Source organism: Hemiscyllium ocellatum, chromosome 6 (genome assembly GCF_020745735.1).
Source record: "Hemiscyllium ocellatum isolate sHemOce1 chromosome 6, sHemOce1.pat.X.cur, whole genome shotgun sequence".
Taxonomy (NCBI): Eukaryota; Metazoa; Chordata; class Chondrichthyes; order Orectolobiformes; family Hemiscylliidae; genus Hemiscyllium; species Hemiscyllium ocellatum.
The window spans coordinates 91,124,057-91,145,970 of record NC_083406.1 but is presented as its reverse complement, the minus strand read 5'-3'; the positions used below and the strand labels follow the sequence as shown (position 1 = coordinate 91,145,970).

General features: G+C 41.3%; 1 protein-coding gene across 1 annotated transcript in view; it reads right to left on the bottom strand.

Annotated features, from left to right (window-relative positions):
• The window catches only part of brca2 (BRCA2 DNA repair associated), a 121,904-nt gene that overhangs the window by 43,641 nt on the left and 56,349 nt on the right, over positions 1-21,914 (bottom strand). The window contains exons 16-18 of the mRNA XM_060826976.1: positions 15,551-15,721; positions 11,781-12,180; positions 4,702-4,857 (exon numbers count right to left, since the gene is read on the bottom strand). Of these exons, the coding sequence (XP_060682959.1) occupies positions 4,702-4,857; positions 11,781-12,180; positions 15,551-15,721 (727 nt within the window). The remainder of the gene's footprint in view (positions 1-4,701; positions 4,858-11,780; positions 12,181-15,550; positions 15,722-21,914) is intronic.

Genomic DNA, 21,914 nt, shown 5'->3' with positions numbered 1-21,914 from the left:
TGCCCGAAACGTCGATTTTCCTGTTCCTCGGACGCTGCATGACCTGCTGTGCTTTTCTAGCACCACTCTAACTTCCAGCATCTGTAGTCTTCATGTTCGCCTAAATTTATTTATACCTCCCCAAAGAGAGCAGAAGCGAGGATTGTATAACAAAATGCTCAGCTATATGATATTACATTCCCTCCTGACTGTAAGTTATGTACCATTTTACATTATGTTTTAATATTAAAAGTTCCCAGCATACAATAAAACTAAACCAACATCAACAGTACAAAAAAATTAGAAGGTTGCATCAATGATTTTACAGTAATCTCAATCGAAACAGATGGTGATTTAGGAAAATTTGGCATGTAAAAATAAATGATTTTCCCTTACTATTATTATTTACTGAACAAAAATACAATTTGACAAGAAACCGTGACAAGAATGACATTTCAATTTTTCCTTCCAGCATCCCTTTAATTTACCTATTTAGGTATATCCTTTCATTTCTATTAGCTTGACACTGTTCTCTCAACATTTCTGACTGTTAAAACCATTTGGCCCTTCAAGCTTGCTCCACTACTCAATACAATCATGGCTGATCAGCCAACTCAGTACCCTGTTCCCACTTTCTCCTCATACTTTAGGATTCTTTTAGTCCGAAGAACGATAACAAAATAAAATATAGGAACAAGGAGTCTGCTCTTCAAATGCATGCTTAACAGTAGAAGCACGATGACAGAAAGCCAAGGAACCACACAATCAATAGGACATTTAATTATAACATGCTGTTTTCGAATGGTAGAGGACAACTAAAAACTAATGGGAGGAGAAGCAGGCTCCATCAATATCCCTACTCTCATTAATGGTAGAATTCAGTGTAAAACACAAGTATTTCAGCTATTTTCATCTTGGCATCCTCGTGTGATCTCCACCATTACAGATCAAAAGCAAATTTAATGTCCATATCTTCAGTACCTCCAAGTCATTTATACACATTGGAAGAAGTTGAGACCTCAACATTCACTCCATTGTGCACAACTCCCATTTTATCTTGACAACCAGAAAAAGACCCAGTTTTTTTTCTCAACAATATCCAGTAGGCCAGTCAATCTACTATTCATGAATATTCATATACCATTTTATCAAATGCCTTCTGGACATGCGAGGACATCCATACCTCATTATAGCCTTATATCCACAGCATGTTACTTCTTCAAAGAACTTCAGTAAATTGATTAAACATGGCTTCTCTTCCACAAAATCAAGTTGACACTGGTCGATTATCTTGAACTTAAATGACTTGCTATAAACTCTTTATTACTTGCTTCATACTATTTTCCTATGACAGATTTTAAAATAACTGGCCTGTAGTTTCCTAATTTGTGTCCTTTCCACTTTTGATTACAAGAATTACATTGCTATTTCCCAACCTGACAGAACATTCCAGAGTCAAGGAGATTTTGGATAACAAAACACAATACAACACCTATTCACCATTTTTTTTTAAAAGGCCCTCACACAGCAATAACCAGTCCTCTGATACCCAGTTGGGTTCCATCAGAACCTCTTGGTGCCTTACCTCATTATAGCTTTGTGGCAAATGTAGACAACAAAGCTACATGAAAGAGATGAGGGGGGGCAAATGATTGCTTTGGACATAAAGGTAGCCCACGACTATGTGGGGCTCAATACAGTTCCAGCAAAATTAAAATCAATGGGAAGGAGAAAATTTTTTATCAGTTGAGTTATAAAAGACAATATTTGTGACTGTTGAAGGCCAAGCATCTCAGCTCAGGATAATCGCTGAAGTTGTAGCTTCATGTAGGGCCCGAGGCCTAATTGTTTTCAGCTGCTTCAATGATCTCATCTTCATTAGATCAAAAGTAGGGATGACCATAGATGCGTGCGCAGCATTTAGAGTCATGCACACTTCTTCAGATACTGAAGCATTCCAAGCCTGCATGCAGCAAATCCTTGCCAAATAACATCCATACATCACAACTTGCAGGCAATGTCCGTTTCAAGCAAGAGATTTCTCTGCATTTCCTCTTCACGTTGGGAGGAATCATTAGAGATTCATTAACTATCAATTCCATGGAGAACACCATATCAGAAACTCAAGTGGACCATCCCTTTAAATACAGTGAACACAAGAGATCAAAGATTGAGAATTGTACAATGAACAACTCCATTCCAAATTCCACAAGCCTGTCCACCAGAGGTCAGGAGTTCAATGGAATAGCTCCCATTTGCCAGGATGAATGTTGTCCTAGAGATAGTAAATGAGATTGACATTATTTCAGACAATAACAGCCTGCTTGATCAGGCCACCATCTTAAACATTCCATTCCCTCAAAATGCACATCAATACAGCAGTGTGCCATTTACAAGAAACAATGCACCAATTTGAGGTTGCTTCATCAACATATTCCAAATCTGTACCTTTCACCACCTAGAATAAGGGCAACTAATGAATGGGAATGCCACCACAACAATTTGTTATTTATACCAACAATGTGTGATACTCATACTAAAGCAGCTTTTTTAATAATACATCTAAAATTGCTATTTTGACACTATTTTATCCCATTCTGCCATTGGTCATTCTGAATGAGGTTGCACAATTTAAAGACCGAGCTCAAAACAAATGGACAATCGGAAGAATATACATTACTGCTCTAAGTGAAGTGCAGTTTTCTCCACAAAACAAAACTGAAGTTGAATCATCAGGGATAAATAATTCATTGGAATGAATAATATGTGACATTCTCCTCAGACCTAGAAAGGCCAAATAGATTGGAATCAATTAGATTTATCCCTACTCAACATAAGCTGATTCCTTCAACCCTATCAATACAGCAATCCATGTACCACACATGATGAAATACAGACTGAACGGCATGTTGCACTACCCACCACACTTTGCCCCTAATCTCCAGAAATAGGCACCAAACATGCCCATAACATGCACTGCTCCTAAATGCTCCATTCCAGATAGCCAGAGGCGAGGAAAGAACTCTTACTTAGAGACACATTCTAAACGTTCACTTCCTAACCAATAACTGCAACACAACATTTATATAAATGATTTGGATGTGAGCATAAGAGGTATTATTGTAAGTTGGCAGATGACACCAAAGCTGGAGGTGTATGGACAGCAAAGGTTACTTCTGATATGATGGGCTAACGGGCTGAAGGCTGGCAGATGGAGCTTAATTTGGATAAATGCAAGGTGCTGCATTTTGGAAAAGCAAATCAGAGCAGGACTTACGCACTTAATGGTAAGTTACTAGGGAGTATTACTGAACAAAGAGACCTTGGAGTGCAAGTTCATAGTTCCTTGAAAGTGGAGTCGCAGGTAGATAGGATAGTGAAGGCGGCATTTGGTATGCTTTCCTTTACTGGTCAGAGGATTTAGTACAGGAGTTAGGAGCTGCAAATGTGTTGCTGGTCAAAGCACAGCAGGTTAGGCAGCATCTCAGGAATAGAGAATTCGACGTTTCGAGCATAAACCCTTCATCAGGAATAAGAGAGAGAGCCAAGCAGGCTGAGATAAAAGGTAGGGAGGAGGGACTAGGGGGAGGGGCGATGGAGGTGGGATAGGTGGAAGGAGGTCAAGGTGAGGGTGATAGGCCGGAGTGGGGTGGGGGCGGAGAGGTCAGGAAGAGGATTGCAGGTTAGGAGGGCGGTGCTGAGTTGAGGGAACCGACTGAGACAAGGTGGGGGGAGGGGAAATGAGGAAGCTGGAGAAATCTGAATTCATACCTTGTGGTTGGAGGGTTCCCAGGCGGAAGATGAGGCGCTCCTCCTCCAGCCGTCGTGTAGTTGTGTTCTGCCGGTGGAGGAGTCCAAGGACCTGCATGTCCTCGGTGGAGTGGGAGGGGGAGTTAAAGTGTTGAGCCACGGGGTGATTGGGTTGGTTGGTTCGGGCGGCCCAGAGGTGTTTTACTCGAAGATTTTTTACAGGAGTTAGGAGGTCATGTTGTGGCTGTACAGGACATTCGTTAGGCCACTTTTGGAACATTGTGTACAATTCTGGTCTCCTTCCTATCAGAAGGATGTTGTGAAACTTGAAAGGATTCGGAAAAGATTTAGAAGGATATCGCCAGGGTTGCAGGATTTGAGCTATAGGGAGAGGTTGAATAGGCTAGGGCTGTTTTCCCTGAAGCATTGGAGGCTGAGGGTTGACCTTATAGAGGTTTATAAAATTATGAGGGGCATGGATAGGATAAATAGACAAGGTCTTTTCCCTGGAGTGGGGGAGTCCAGAAATAGAGGGCATAGGTTAAGGATGAAAGGGGAAAGATAAAAGAGACCTAAGGGGCAACTTTTTCACGCTGAGGGTGATAAGTGTACAGAATGAGCTGCCAGAGGAAGTGGTGGAGGCTGGTACAATTGCAGCATTTAAAAGGCATCAGGATGGGTACATGAACAGAAAGGGTTAGAGTGATAGCGAATGGGACTAGATTAGGTTAGGATATCTGGTCAGCATGGACGAGTTAGACTGAAGGGTCTGTTTCTGTGCTGTACATCTCTATAACTCTAAGTGAACTCTGTTAATATCTGCTTCAAGTACAATACAATTAATACTAACACACATTGGCAAAAAAAAAGCACTCCTCTCCTAAGCAATTTATCAAAATGTACACAGTGATATCTAATAATATTATTTGATAAGTCTTCATCTACAAAAAAAATTTAACTAATCTTCCATACCTGCATAGGGTAAACTCGAACAACAATTACATCAACACAACCAACCATTCCACCTTCATTAAACAGAGAAGATATTGATAATGGGAAAGGTCGAGGGTCACGGTGAAATCCCAGCTTAGCATACCATCGAGCTGATCTGGTACCATTGGCTGAAATCTAAATCAGAAAACATGGATTATTATATTGAAATTTTAATTTAGCAAAGTCACCATAGTCCCAGAGGACCAGAGCGCTGCTTTCTCATTAGAGAAACACAACAGGTGGCGGTTTAACCGGAAGGTGACCATGCCTCAGGCAAAGGGCAGAGAACCTTCTTGGGTAACCTCAGCAGATATGGAACCTTTGCTCTCGGCACCACTCTGCATCACAAATCAGTCATTCAGATAGGTGACTAAACGGATCAATTCTGGTATTACGCACAATAGTTCAGTTTACTTACTGACATTGTTTTAAAAGATCATATAGGCAAACTGATTTATTTTCAAAACTTATTTCATAAAGTGTACATAATGATGAATAAAATTATCTTGCTCACAAGTAGTCAACTTAATCACATGTTCTATCAGATCATGCCATCGGTATTTAGCCACCGTTTGCTCCATTGGAATTTAGTTGGCATTTGCATGCAAGGATAATTCATTATTGTCTGGAAATATTCTAAAGCAATGAATGCAGAATATCATACTCAAACGGTAGAGATTAGTAGTATGCTTTACAACTACAGAGAAGGGAAACAGGACATCCTGGAGTCACAGTACTAGCAGACAGAAGATCTATGAATTGTGACAGTGTAACTTTTTTAGGAAATGTGGAAGATAAAAATTGATGTGCATTGGTTAGGCCAAGTAGCCTGTTAAATGCTGTGCAATATCTTTCAGCAGACATTACGTGAAGGGAAGATGGTGGTGTAGCAGTAACGTTACTGGAATAGAAATCCAGAGGCCAAGGTCAAGGGTCTATGGACAATGGTTCAAATCCTAACATTGCAGCTGGTGTTAACTATCAATAATGATGGTCATAAAAGCAAAGCTGTTTTTTTTTAAATCCTTCTTGCTTACTAATGTCTTCATTAGGAAGGAAATCTGCTATCCTTACCTGGTCCAGCCAACATGAGACTGACTCTTAACTGCCCTTGGAAACAGCCAAGCAAGCCATTCAGTTCAAGGGCAATTAGAGACAGACAACAAATGTTGGCCTTGCTAGTAACAGGAAAGCAAAAAGAAACAAACAAAAGAATGCGCCACTAACATTGCTTATCAATTTAATGAAATTCCCTAGCAATATTCATATGATGAGCTTTCTTTCTGGGATTTGGATGACTAACAAAATAAATGTGTTAGGAGTCCATACCATAATGTGACCAGAGTAGTGAAAGCAGATTCCTTTCCTTGAAGAATACTAGTGAACTAACCATTTTAAAAAAATATTCCAGAAACTTTCCTTGAAAAGGCACTATAAACACTGAACACATTTGTGGGACCTATACTGGACAGTTAGTTCCACTAGTGCATATCTAAAAGTCAAACAATTATGTATTTAACTAGAAAACGATTCAGAACAATCGTTTTCCTGGCTCTCCGCTTTGTCGTCTTGTGAAACAGAAAATACAACTTTAGAAAAAGGAGACAAGAGACAAAAGGCATCTTAAGGACTGGGGGAGGGGAGAGCTCTTCCATAAGAGACATCATCATCATCATTATTTGGCAGTCCCTCAAAGGGGGATGGACTTTCTTGCACTCTCAGGGTGAGTCCACAGGTGGTCATGCAGTCCAATGCAGCTTCTGCAACCGCTACCACACTTGGAGGAGAAGATGGTCGTGGAAGAGGTCCAGTTCTTAGTTTTTCTTATTTTGTTTTAAAAACTAAAAATTTAAGTTGTAAGGTCCAGTACTTAACTTTTTTTAAACTTTTTTAAACTAAAATTTAAGAAGTTTTTTTTAAAAAAACGCCGGGTAGACCCGGAGGCTAGTGTTGCTAGGTTACCTGGGTAGGGTTTTTTCTCTATTTAAACGCGCAGGCGAGTAACCCGAGGCACTTCGGCAGAAGAGCCTCCCACCCGCCCTCCTCCTCTAACCTAAATAATAAGACCCGTTGCGGCAAGCTGGTAAGTGCTGCGTTTTGCTTGTTTGGTTTCTTTACATTTAGTTGTTTTTAAAGAAAGCTAGCTTTTTAGAGGGATGGCAGTGCAGGCAGTGCAATGTTCCTCTTGCAACATGTATGAGGTGAGGGAAGCCATTAGCGTCCCTGCTGAGTACACTTGCAAGAAGTGCACCCATCTCCAGCTCCTCCAAGCCCGTGTTAGAGAACTGGAGCTGGATTTGGATGAACTGCGGATCATTCGGGAGGCAGAGAAGGTCATAGATCAGAGCTTTAGGGAAGTAGTTACTCCGAAAGTTCAAGATAGATGGGTGACAGTGAGGGGGAGTGGGAGGAGGAAGCCAGTGCAGGGACCCCCTGCGGTCATTCCCCTCAAGAACAAGTATACCGTTTTGGATACTTGTGGGGGGGATGACTTACCAGGGGCAAGCAACGAGGTTCAGGCCTCTGGCACGGAGCCTGGCCCCGTTGCTCAGAAGGGAAGGGTGGAGAAAGGTAGAGCGATAGTTCTTGGGGACTCGATAGTGAGGGGTACAGACAGACGGTTTTGTGGGGGCGACAGTGACTCACGTTTGGTATGTTGCCTCCCAGGTGCAAGGGTACGTGATGTCGCTGATCGTGTTTTCCGGGTTCTTAAGGGGGAGGGGGAGCAGCCCCAGATCGTGGTCCACGTTGGCACCAACGATATAGGTAGGAAAAGGGGTGAGGATGTCAGACAGGCTTTCAGGGAGCTAGGTTGGAAGCTCAGAGTTAGAACAAACAGAGTTGTAGTCTCTGGTTTGTTACCCGTGCCACGTGATAGAGAGTCGAGGAATAGGGAGAGAGAGCAGTTGAATGCGTGGCTACAGGGATGGTGCAGGAGGGAGGGATTCCGTTTTCTGGACAACTGGGGTTCTTTCTGGGGAAGGTGGGACCTCTATAAAAAGGATGGTCTACACCTGAACCTGAGGGGCACCAGTATCCTTGGGGGGAGGTTTGCTAGTGCTCTTTGGGAGGGTTTAAACTAACTCCGCCGGGGCATGGGAACCTGGACTGTAGCTTTAGGGTACAGGACCTTGAGTGTAGGGAGGTTATGAATAATGCAGCGATCTCGAAGGAGGGTGCCTGTAAACAGAAGTGTGGATTGAAGTGTGTATACTTCAATGCCAGAAGTATAAGAAATAAGGTAGGTGAACTTGCAGCGTGGGTTGGTACCTGGGACTTCGATGTTGTGGCCATTACAGAGACGTGGGTAGAACAGGGACAAGAATGGCTGTTGCACGTTCCAGGGTTTAAATGTTTTAGTAGGATCAGACATGGGGGTAAAAAAGGGGGAGGTGTGGCATTACTTATCAAAGATAGTATTACAGCAGTGGAATGGACGATGGAAGAGGACTTGCCATCTGAGGTAGTTTGGGCTGAGGTTAGAAATAGGAAAGGTGAGGTCACCCTGTTAGGTGTTTTCTACAGGCCTCCTAATAGTCCTAGAGAAGTAGAGGATAATATTGCGAGGATGATTCAGGAAAAGAGTGAAGGTAGCAGGGTGGTTGTTATGGGGGACTTTAACTTCCCAGATATTGACTGGGAGAGCTATAGCTCGAGTTCATTAGATGGGTCGGTGTTTATCCAATGTGTGCAGGAGGGTTTCCTGACACAATATGTAGACAGGCCAACAAGAGGTGAGGCTATACTGGATTTGGTTCTAGGTAATGAACCAGGCCAGGTGTTAGACTTGGAGGTAGGTGAGCACTTCGGTGACTTTTACTTTAGTGATGGAGAGGGATAAGTGTGCGCCGCAGGGGAAGAGTTATAGCTGGGGGAAGGGAAATTATGATGCAGTGAGGCATGACTTAGGATGTGTGGATTGGAAAAACAGGCTTCAAGAGAAGAACACTAATGAGATGTGGGGATTGTTCAAGGAGCAGCTACTACGTGTCCTCGATAAGTATGTACCAGTCAGGCGTGGTGCAAAGGGCCTTGTGAGGCAGCCGTGGTTTAGTAAGGAATTGGAATCCCTTGTGAAAGGGAAGAAGGCGGCATATGTAAAGATGAGGCGTGAAGGTTTAGTTGGGGCGATAGAGAGTTATAAGGTAGCCAGGAAGGATCTAAAGAGAGAGCTAAGAGAAGCGAGAAGGGGACATGAAAAGTCTTTAGCTGGTAGGATTAGGGAAAACCCAAAGGCTTTCTATAGGTATGTCAGGAATAAAAGGATGACTAGGGTAGGTATCGGTCCAGTCAAGGATAGTAGTGGGAAGTTGTGTGTGGAGGCGGAGGAGATTGGAGAGACACTAAATCAATACTTTTCATCAGTATTCACTCAGGAACAGGACACTGTTGCTGATGTGAATATGGAGTCACAAATGATTAGAATGGATGGCCTGGAAATATGCAGGGAAGAGGTTCTGGGAATATTGGAGAGGATGAAAATAGATAAGTCTCCTGGGCCTGATGGCATTTACCCTCGGATCCTATGGGAAGCTAGGGAGGAGACAGCAGAGCCATTGGCCTGGATTTTTATGTCGTCATTGTCAACGGGAATAGTACCAGAGGACTGGAGGATAGCGAATGTGGTCCCCTTGTTCAAGAAAGGGAGTAGGGATAGCCCTAGTAACTTTAGGCCAGTGAGTCTGACTTCAGTGGTGGGCAAAGTCTTAGAGAGAATGGTAAGGGATAAGATTTATGAACATCTGGATAGGAATAACGTGATCAAGGATAGCCAGCATGGTTTTGTGAAGGGCAGGTCGTGCCTCACAAACCTTATTGAGTTCTTTGAGAAGGTGACTAAGGAAGTGGACGAGGGTAAAGCAGTAGATGTTGTGTATATGGATTTTAGTAAGGCGTTCGATAAGGTTCCCCATGGTAGGCTAATGCTAAAACTACGGAGGTATGGCATTGAGGATACATTAGAGGTTTGGATTAGGAATTGGCTGGCTGGAAGGAGACAGAGGGTAGTAGTTGATGGACTATGTTCATCTTGGAGTGCAGTTACTAGCGGTGTACCACAAGGATCTGTTTTGGGACCATTGCTTTTTGTTATCTTTATAAATGATCTAGAGGAAGGACTTGAAAGCTGGGTAAGCAAGTTTGCGGATGACACAAAAGTCGGTGGAGTTGTGGATAGTGAGGAAGGAAGTGGTAGGTTACAGCGGGATATAGATAAGTTGCAGAGCTGGGCAGAAATGTGGCAAATGGAATTCAATGTAGCTAAGTGTGAAGTCATTCACTTTGGTAGGAGTAACAAGAGGATGGATTACTGGGCTAATGGTAGGCTACTTGGTAGTGTGGATGAGCAGAGGGATCTTGGTGTCCATGTACACAGATCTCTGAAAGTTGCCACCCAGGTAAATAGTGCTGTGAGGAAGGCATATGGTGTAGTGGGCTTTATTGGTAGAGGAATTGAGTTCCGGAGTCCGGAGGTCATGTTGCAACTGTATAAGACTCTGGTGCGGCCTCATCTGGAGTATTGTGTGCAGTTTTGGTCGCCATACTATAGGAAGGATGTGGAGGCATTGGAACGAGTGCAGAGGAGGTTTACCAGGATGTTGCCTGGAATGGTAGGAAAATCTTATGAGGAAAGGCTGAGGCACTTGGGGCTGTTCTCATTGGAGAAGAGAAGGTTTAGGGGAGATTTGATAGAGGTGTATAAGATGATTAGGGGTTTAGATAGGGTCGACACTGAGAACCTTTTACCGCTAATGGAGTCAGGTGTTACTAGGGGACACAGCTTTAAATTAAGGGGTGGTAGGTATAGGACAGATGTTAGGGGTAGATTCTTTACACAGCGGGTTGTGAGTTCATGGAATGCCCTGCCAGTAGCAGTGGTGAACTCTCCTTCTTTATGGTCATTTAAGCGGGCATTGGATAGGCATTTGGAAGTTATTGGGCTAGTGTAGGTTAGGTAGGATTCGGTCGGCGCAACATCGAGGGCCGAAGGGCCTGTACTGCGCTGTATCTTTCTATGTTCTATGTTCTATGAAAGGGTGGATCATTGGTGTCACAGTGCACTCTTTACGCTGTTTTCACCTGGTTTCCATGTTTTCCTCAATGGCAACTTTCATGGTGCTCCATTAAAGGAGCCTTAATAGCTACAGAGAATACATGCCTACTTTATTCACTAAGAAGGTAGCCTTGTTCTAGAGTGCAATTAGAACTGACATGCTGTGAAACCCAAGTTTGCTGATGCACTGGTGTTCACAACTTAGACATGTTCTTAAGCCTACAGATCTATGTGGGGAGGGAGGGAAGGTGGGTTTGCTTCTTTAGAGCTTAATCTAAAGTTCACCCATACACATATTGCATGCGCCTGAGAACAAGATAGCTGGTATTACTTCTGCTCCGCGTCAAAGGTGGAAACTAGAGCTTCAATTGTAGATGTTGTGCTATACTAAGTTTGCAGTAAAATGAAACTGAAGGTGAGTGTAGACCAAGATAGGTGAAATGATTTTGACGAAGGTGATAATCACCTGTCAAGTACAGTCTGAAAAGCAGTAACAGCTTCTCACCTTGGCTCTGGCTGTCGTTCTTTAGTTTCCCTGACCTTCCTTCCCAACCCGCCACTTTCGTTGAAGTAGTATTTCCACTGTACAATTGTCTCAGGTGACCCTAATGACAGTTTAGAAATAGGTCTGCTGATTGTTCAAGCCAGAATCCTTATTTAAAAGAATTTTATGAGCTATTTAAACATTTAAATAACTCACCCAATTGGTCTAAGCTCTTTCCTCAAACCTAGTTCCAGGCGAAACCTGAAGAGGTCAGGATGACATGAGTGTTCTAACTTGACATCTTTTTTTGAGTATTCAACTCCACTCATGCACCCAAACCAACCCCTTCTTGTCTGAAAATGTTCCTAATCTTTCAGTAGGAGTTATTGGATTAGTTGGATAAACAGAATAAAAAAAGTGATGCTTACCTATCTCTCTCAGACAAAAGTTACTTATCAGAATGTCATAAAACAAAGCATATATTAAAATATAATTACCACAAAAATGTATGCTTTCCCTTACTTTTATCATTAGTGATTCTGGAGCTTCCAGCGGTGTACAAGCATCCTGTGACCCAATAAGCTCTGCCCCATGGACAATGATTTTTTGACCAACTACAAGTCTTCTTTTCTGCAGAAGTGATGTGAGTGGAAGATCCAGAAGGGCCTTAATTCCGTACCAGCCATCAGTGACTTCAACAACTCCTAAGTGCACAACCTTCTTTGCTTCTATGATGCATTTGTCAGTTACAGTTTTTGACTGTTTAGTTGCATCATCAAGATCTGGGTTATTTTGAGATGATTTTGTTCCCATTGATATTATCTTAGAAATACAAACCACAAGTGTTTTTGCTGCCACATCATCCCTTTCCATAATTTTTTTCAAGGCAGATCGACAACACTGATCAATCTCTACATCATACCTACAATGCCAAAATTAGAAAGTTAATTTGCACAGCTTAACACTTTTGAATAGCAACACAAAATTCATTGCTTCAAAACAAAAACACTTATTCAAAATATATCCTTGTATTTTCTCTCCATATACTAGAATAACCGAAAGAAATTAGAGGAAATAAAGCCTTGCAAAGCATTACTAGAAATTTGAAATCATAAGCATTAGTGATGTATGGGTGGGAACTATTCATTTGTATCTGCAGGAGTGGAATTGTGTAGAGACAATCCCATTTAAACTGGGTGATGGAGGAGGATATCAAAGAAAATCAGGATGTGTGATAAAGCATCATGGCCTTCGCGACAGAAATGGCGTTTGCATTAGTCAAGTTTATACTTCACTTCTGTGAACTTATCCCATTACATCGGAGTCCTGCAGTTAGTTAAAAGTTCAAGTCAAAGTGAAATTTGTATTCAAATGCATTTTTGGTCATTAAGATAACATGGGGTAGAGATTTATAAAAGTTACGGTCGATGTAAATAAAGGTTTCCAAAAGAATAAAATCTGTGAATCTTATTATCAATGGGTATGCTAATAGAAGATTAGAATACTTGAATTTGTACTCTGGAATAGTGAATTACTTCATTTCAAAACTGTTTTACCTAAATAGTTAAATTGTACAATTTTTCTTATGTCTCCTCAACAATGACTCCTCTTCAAGAGTAATTCAACAAATATGATGCATTTTGGAACATTTCATGGACACAATAGGTGGCATGCATTTCAAAGTTCTTAGGGCTTTTAAAGTGTTGTGCAAATGAAGCAAGGCAGGGGGGGGAAAGAAAAAGTGTTTTCACACAGCAAGCAAGGTATGAAATGCACTCCCTATGGTGGAGTCAATTGAGGCATTAAGAGAGCAATGGATAATTATTTGGATAGAACTAATTTGGGGTGCTGGTGTCGGAATAGGGTGTACAAAGTTTAAAAATCGCACAATCCCAGGTTATAGTCCAACAGGTTTATTCGGAAGCACTAATTTTTGGAGTGCTGCCCCTTCATCAGGTGGTTGTGAAATATAAGGTCATAGAACACAGAATTTACGACAGAAGTTTACAGTGTGATATAACTGAAATTATATATTGAAAAACACTTGGATTGTTTGTGAAGTCTCTCATCTTTTAGAATGGGCATGTTGGTTTCAGTTCTTTCACATGTAAATCCCAGAAGGTTTTTTAAAGTTACATTCTCAAGCAAACTTTAACAATAGGTGCCACGCTGGCCCAGATAATGCATTGAAGATGTGAGGTGCACTGTGTGAGGATGTTTGCGCCCCAATGTTCAGATGGATTCTAATCTACAAAAGGGATTTACAGTGTCTTACATGGATTCATGCCATTTTTGAGCAAAATAAAATGTAGTTCTGCAAGTACAAATTCACCCACAAACTTATACGTGTGCATGTGCAGGGGCAGGATAAGTGTCTGTGAGAGTGTGTGTATGTGTATGCGAGTGAATGAGAGTGTAAAGGGATATAAGTCTGCGAGAGGGTGCATGAGAGTGCGTAGGAATGTATGTGTTAGCATATGAGAGAGGGTCTGCGTGAGAGTATGGGTCTGTAGGCGTGAGTCTATGTACATTCTGTAACTGTGTGTTTGTGAGTGCATGCAGTGCAGTGGGGTCACCTGTAGTGTGATATGAACCCCATGTCCCGGTTGAGACCATCCCCATAAGTACCAAACTTTGCTATCAGTCTCTGCTCGGCCACTTTGCGTTGTTGCCTGTCCCAATGCCCGTCTTGGAGGATGGTCACCCAAAGGTCTGAGGTCAAATGTCCCAGACCACTGAAGCATTCTCCGACTGGGAGGGAAGACTTCTGTCTGTTGAATATTGTGCGGTGTCCATTCATTAATTGCTGTAGCCTCTGCTCGGCCTCACCAATGCCTCATGCCTCGGAGCACCCTTGCCTTCAACATATGAGATAGACAACGTTGGCAGAGTCACATGAATTCCCACTACGTACATGGTGGGTGGTGACCTCATGTGTAATAGTGATATCTGTGTCAACACTCTGACATGTCGTGTAGCATCTACTGTGACAAGGTTGTATGGTGTTGCTCTGAAAGTTGGGCAGTTTGCCGCAAACAATAAACTGCTTGAGGTTTGGTGGCTATTTAAAGGTGAGAAGTGGAGACGTGGGGAAAGTCTTGACAAGGTGCTCACCCTCATTGATAATATGTTGCAGGCTGTGAGAACATGGCGTGGTTTTTCAGCTCCTGGGAAGTACTGGACAACGAAGGGTATCTTGTCAGCTGTAGCTTGTGTCTGTCTCTTGAGATGGTCATTACGACTTTTTGCTGTGTCACAATGGAACTGGGAGTCGATGAGTTGAGCTTCGCACACTGTTCTAATGAGGGCATCCAGGAGTACTTCCAAGTGCCTGTCATATTCCTCCACATCTGAACAGATCCTGTGTATGTGTTGGGGATAGCTATTTAATGTGTTTCGGGTGGAAGCTGGAGAAGTGTAGCATCGTGAGGTTATCAGTGGGTTTGCAGTAGAGCGAGACACTGAGGTGCCTATCCTTAATGGAGATGCATGTGTCCAAGAATGAAACAGATACTAGAGATATCACTGTGCAGTTGTTTCAGTGACTCCTCACCATGGGTCCAGAGGAAAGAAATGTCGTCAATATACCTGGTGTATAATGTTGGTTGGAGATCCTGCATAGAGAAGAACTCTTATTCGAACAGATGCATGAAAATGTCGGTATATTGGGGTGCACCTAGACAGTCTCACACAGGGCACCCTCACACATTCAATGCATTATCTGGGCCAACATGGCACCTATTGTTAAAGTTCACTTGAGAATGTAACTTTTAAAAAAATGTTCTGGAATTTACATATGAAAGAACTGAAACCAACATGGTCATTCTAAAAGATGAGACACTTAAACAATCCAGGTCTTTTTCAATATATAATTTCAGTTACATCACACTAAATTTTTGCTATAAATTCTGTCTTAAATCTTATACTCCACAACCACCTGATGAAGGAACAGCACTCCGAAAGCTAGCGCTTCCAAATAAACCTGATGGACTATAATCTGGTGTTGTGTGATTTTTAACTTGGGATAGAACTGATTTTCAGGGAGATGGCGTGAAGTTAGGAGATTAGAACTAGATAACAGAATAGGTGCAAGTATAATGGGACAAATAGTCTACTTCTGCATTTGAACAGTTCTGAGTTTCTTTTAACTTACTCAAATTATTTCCTTTTTTTGGGCAGGAAAAATACAGCCACACAAAGTTCTCTGATGGGATATGGAATAGCATTCAGTAATAATTTTTTTTTATAAACTACATAGCTATAAACAAGACATACACTGAAAAAGAGTATACCTGTATTTAAGTTGCAGAAGAATTGCTTCTGGTGTCAGGCACCTGCCACCAAACTCTTTGGGGAATGCTATCTCCATTGCTGCAAGTTTCCACACTAACCATTTATAATGATTGTAGGCCCAAGCTTCATTAATTAATCTGGGATCTACACCAGGAGAATCTAAAAGAGCTCTGCGAGAGTGGTGGGAGAGAAAGGAATTGATCAAATTACAGTACATTGTAAGACCACATGATTAAGTTTCCCAGAGACAGTTCTCAGTTGAGATAGTGTAGCTTTGGTAAACAACATCCCTGGAAGAGCCCATGATTCACAAAACTCATCCAAAACATCTTAACTTTTAATTTCTCACATTTGTTTACCATATAAACAAGGGAAGCACAGAATTGATTTTAGAAGGCACTAATGATATAGGCATCTTTTAAAGGTTTAAATATTAATAAATGCATTTGGAAGAAACATCCAGATTATTTGTATCTTTTATTACTACTATTACAACAGATAGTGCAGTATTATTATGGTTGTTACAGTTACAATGCTGACAACAGCATGACTCAGAACACACACGTATTACTAAGAAATATACATTCTGTGCAAGCTTTCAGTCTTGCAGTCATTAGGACAAGTTGTGAGTGATCGAGAGAGTAGCCCTGGAAAAGCACAGCAAGTCAAGCAGCATCATGGAATTTCTGGCACAAGCTGTGCATCAGGAATCATTTCCGATGAAGAGCCTATGCTCAAAACATCAATTTGCCTGCTCCTCAGATGCTGCCTGACCTACCGACTCTGATCTCAAGCATCTGCAGTCCCCACTTTCTCCACTGAGAGTGATACCAAAGTAAAAGAAAAACAGCACATTTACTGCACAAAAGAATAGCGCTGATTGTTTGGTGAGTGGAATTGGTGGAGGCATTGCCTTGGACAATGCATCAGTTAGTGAAAATTTACAGTTAACTGCCAAGCCTTGCCTAAATTTCAGATCAGACAGTTTCACCTTGATTGGTCAAGGCACTGTCCTGAGAAGTGAACCAGCAAATGGCTGACATAGCTTGTTGAGATGAAGCAAGCAGAATATATACAAGGTTTGTAGCTCAGGTTAGGGTTTAGGGTGTAGGTTTGCTCGTTGAGCTGTAGGTTTGCTATCCAGACGTTTCATTACCTGGCTAAGTAACATCATATGTGGCGACCTCCAAGTGACGCGAAGCTGTTGTCTCCTGCTTTCTATTTATGTGTTTTGCTTCACCTGGAGGTCGCCACTGATGTTACCTAGCCAGGTAATGAAACATCTAGATATCAAACCTACAGCTCAGCGGGCAAACCTACACCCCAGAATGTATACACTTTTGTGGCTGTAAAGAACAGGGCCCTCTGGATTATTTAGCGAATTTTGTACAATTATAAAATCACATTTAAAGCAGGATACTATGTTGCAAGTTTTGCAAGTGTAGACTATGTAGTCAATGCCTTATTTGTGTCAACAGCCAGAAGGCACACGTTCGATATAATCCGTCAGTCTTTGAGATGTGGCTAAATATCTAGCAGATACTGGCACTGAAATTCATGTACTGCGCTACATGTTTGCCAGATAAGTTATATCATACCACTATCAATGTAAAATGGAGACAGAAAGCACAAATTGTAGGACAGTTCATTTAACATTTTTGCCATTACAAAAAACGCTACCTACAATCCATTACTGTAGTTGCAGTTTTAATCCGAGGAGTAGAAAAATCGACGAAGGGCTTTTCCCCGAAAAGTCAATTTTCCTGCTCCTGGGATACTGCCTGACCTGCTGGGCTTTTTCAGCACCATACTCTCAACTCTAATCTCCAAGCATCTGCAGTCCTCACTTTGACCAAAGTGATATTGGCATTTGGGAAGGGGCCTGTAAAGGTCACTGAAGATTAATTATCATTCTAAGAATACTGCAGCCGTTTCAGCTCCTGGAGGTGTTAGGTTTAAGGACTGGTAGCTGATTGGATGTTGCATTAGTCATTCAAGGCACTAGCTAGCCAGTCAGAGGGAAAATTTTGATAAAGAGAAACTATAGATTAAATGGATTTTGAATGCGTTTTAGGGACAAAAGGATGCATGCTTAGACACTACTGGACTGGGAAGTTGTGTTTGAGTTTTGCTGTCTCTAGCTTTATATTCAGTTAAAGGGTTATTGAATGCCCGAGGAAAGAATCCCAGTTTATAATAAATCGTCAGTTCTCCTATAATGTGATGGTTGCTTTCTTGTGCAACTCCGCAATATAGAAAAATTGTGCTTTAGAAACAGCCAACATATGTTTTTAAAGTTTGCGCTGTAGAAACAGCGTTCCCAATGCGTCAATTGCATCACACCAAATTTGTGTTGATGACATGCACATTATAACAGTATGATCTGCAAGTGTATATTCCTTGGAGCCAGATGGAAGCTGTTTGCTTTGACTGATGATTTCGGAATTCAAACAAGTTAGAATTCCATGTGGCCTGTAATGCAACGTATTGTTCAAGGATCCTGTTAAACATGGTACTCATCACTGAAACCATTATCAAACTGATACAAATTTCAATGCTTCTTCTCTTTTCAACTTATCCCTTACTGATGTCTGTCTGACAGAGAATGGAAATCAAAGAAGATTGCGTTTAAATCACAGTCATTAATTAGATCATCTCATTGTTTAGCTTTGCTCCACTGAGGTTAGAGTATTAACAATATATTGTTAATTCCTGATTAAGTTATAAACTTGTTGCCTGATATCTGTTTTCTTCAAGTCTGTTTAGAAATAACTGGGATATTTTGAGGGTCATCAAATGTTTTCATTCCATTGTAATGTGAATCCAATGTTAGCAAGCTTGATTTCATCTAGCTTGCTACCCCTCAGCCATAACAAGAATTAATTACCGCTGGGAGAAGAGCAATATACTAAATTTAGCATCAAATGATGACATTTAAGTTGACCTCAAAGGCAAAAAAAGGCAGTATGAGATGGGTGACAATGGGAATTTGTTTGCAATGGGAGAGTTTTACGAGTGGACAGAATAAACATCGAGTGCCATTGGTTTGCTTTCAGTTAAGAAGAATCAGGAATTTTCGTTTTGCTTATGGGAAAAATCCATAGCTTGGAAAGCTTTTGCATAAGTCATGATTGAAGTTAAATGCATGAAAGAGTTTATTCACAGAAGAGTTAGTTAAGGAATAGGTTACATCAGTGCAAAGGTTTTAGCTTGAAGCTTTTAGAGGAGAAATGCCAGGCTAGAACTGTGAAGACATTATTTGAAGATTTGAAAGTGCAAGTTCAGTTTTCACAGAAAAAGAGAATCCCTACAGTCTAGAAACAGGCCCTTTGGACACACAAGACCACACCAATACACCAAAAGTAATCCAGCCATGCCCGCTCTCCTACCGTATTACACTACATTTACCAGACTAATGCATCTCACCCACACATCCCTAAACACAATGGGCGATTTAGTATGGCCAATTCACCTAACCTGCACATCTTTGGTCTGTGGGAGGAAACTGGAGCACCCAGAAAAAACCCACACAGACATGGGGAGAATGTGCAAACTTCACGCAGACAGTCGTCCGAATGTGGAATTGAACACAGGTCCCTGGTGCTATGAGGCAGCAGTGCTAACCACTGAGCCACTGTGCTGCCCAGGATTATAACAACACTGCCTGGTGTGTACTTATGCACAGTGAAGAAAATTCAAGGAGTAAACACATGGGTTGATTTCTAAGTGCAGAAAAAAATATAACCTTAATAATTAGGGTATGAAATGACCCGATTATCAATTGAAACTTGAAACCATTTCAAAGGTTTAGAGGTCATAATATTCTTAAACAATAGGTTGTTCTGTTATAATGCGCATTTCATAAATGCTAAATTTGCTATAACACGATTGACTAATTGGGGACATTATTTCTCTAGTGTGAATTTTTAAAGCGCGCATTGCATATAATGCGATTCTAGTGTCATTAGTTTAATGGGTGTTTCTATTATGCGATTTTCTTATAACACGTGATTGCACAAGAATGGTACCACTGCGTAATAGCGGAACTGACTGCATATTCAGAACATTTCTAGCCAACATGTAATAAGCCCAATAACAGAGGGCACAATTCTTGATTTAGTCTTATGAAATAAAGTCAGGCAACGGGATGAAGCAGCAGTTAAGCGTCCAGTTTGGAGATAATGAATATAATAATATTAAGTTTAGCATTATTATTCAATTGGACAAAGACAACAAGAGAAGCAGTTCTAAACTGGAGAAGGAAAAAGTGTTATAAAGACAAGAACAGGCAAAAATGAACTGGATACAGCTACTTGAAGGCAAGTCAATAACAAATTCAGTCAATCAAATTTGCTCCTCCATTCCATGAGATCATGGCTAATCTGGTAATCCTCAAATCCACTTCCTGCTGTATTGCCACACATTAACTGCCCTTACAGAATAAAGATCCCGCTCTCTCATCCTGGAATATATTTCACAATAACACTTGGGCGGCACGGTGGCACAGTGGTTAGCACTGCTGCCTCACAGCGCCAGGGACCTGGGTTCAATTCCCGCCTCAGGCGACTGACTGTGTGGAGTTTGCACATTCTCCCCGTGTCTGCGTGGGTTTCCTCCGGGTGCTCCGGTTTCCTCCCACAGTCACAAAAAAGATGTGCGGGTCAGGTGAATTGGCCATGCTAAATTGCCCGTAGTGTTAGGTAAGGGGTAAAATGTAGGGGTATGGGTGGGTTGCGCTTCGGCGGGTCGGTGTGGAGTTGTTGGGCCGAAGGGCCTGTTTCCATACTGTAAGTAATCTAATCTAAACTTTACAGCCTTCTTCGATAAAAAATTCCACAGACTGTCTACCCTCAGAAAAAAATTCTTCCCCACCTCAGTCTTGAATGGGCGACCCTTTTCTGAGATGAGATCTCTGGTCCTAGACTTTACCCACCTACCATGTCAAGTCCTCTAAGAATTTAAAAGTTTCAGTTTGGCCACCTCTTATTTATAACCCCAATGAGGACTCGGCCATTCGACTCAATGTAACCTCATAAGGAAAATCCTCATACCAGAATCAACCATAGTGAATCTTCTCTGAATTGTCTCCATTACTAGTATGTTTCATTAGGGCACCAAATGGATTCACAGTATTATAAATGTGGACTGATTAGTGCTTTGAAGTATTTATACAGGACTTAGCTATTTTTAAACTCCATTCCCGTTGAAATAAAGGCCAACAGTTTATTTGCCTTTACTATTATCAGCTAAAACTGGATATGCATGAAGACCCCCAAATCCCTCCAAACTGCAGTTTTCGGCAGTTTGTCCTCATTTAAATAATATTCAGCTCTCCTATTCTTCCTGACAAAGACAAAAGCTTACATTCTCCCACAATATATTCCAAGATTTTTGCCCACCCACTTAACCTTTCTATATCCCTCTATAGACATTGTCATCCTCAATACTTACCTTTTGACGTATTTTTGCCTCACTGCAAACTTGGCGATTGTACATTCACTTCTGTCATTCAGTCCATTGATAAATATTGCATTCAACTGTGACCCTAGCACTAACCCCCATGGCACTCCATTCAATAAGACTTGCCATCCTGAAAATGCCTTCTTTAACTAAACTCTGTCTTCTATTAGTGAACCAATTCATCATTCATATTAAATATACTACTCCTAACGCCATCGGCACGAAAGAAAGAAAGAACGAAAGAAAGAACGAAAGAAAGAAAGAACGAACGAAAGAACGAAAAGAAAAGAAAGAAAGAAGACATTTTTAGATTATTGAATGAGCAGAGGTGTTTCCTATACCTTGTACCTTAGAAGAGTTGTCGAAGAAATAGGAGATTCTCAGTCTTGGTGAAATGGCACAACTTAAAAAAAATTAGTGCATAAAAATACCTTTACTAACACAGGATAGATAAGAGCTCATTCGAGATTATAGGAGACAAAGTGCCCAGAATATAGAACATGCCCTACAATGACTGAAGCAGATAACAATCATGCATTTCAAGTAAGGTTTAATGTTGCAGTACGGAGCTGGAATAGGGCTATACAGGAGGTGAATTGAAAGATCTAATTGGAGATTAGGAGGAGGCACACATTGAGAATGAACATAACTAGATTCTGCTCTGCTGGACCAAGTGCATTTTCAAGACAGATCGTAAATATCAATAAAGTTTTAAAGATGCAGTCAATGCTAAGCAACAGTGACACAGAACAATCTTCACTTGGAAGAATTAGATGAAATGTTTTCATCAATTGTTAGAACCCTAGCTGATGTTTCAGTACTTTTATATTTCTTAATTTTGGTTTGAAGCTCCAAACTGGGAGTTGTAAGCTAAGAATGACTTGCAGATATTGAAACAGTTTG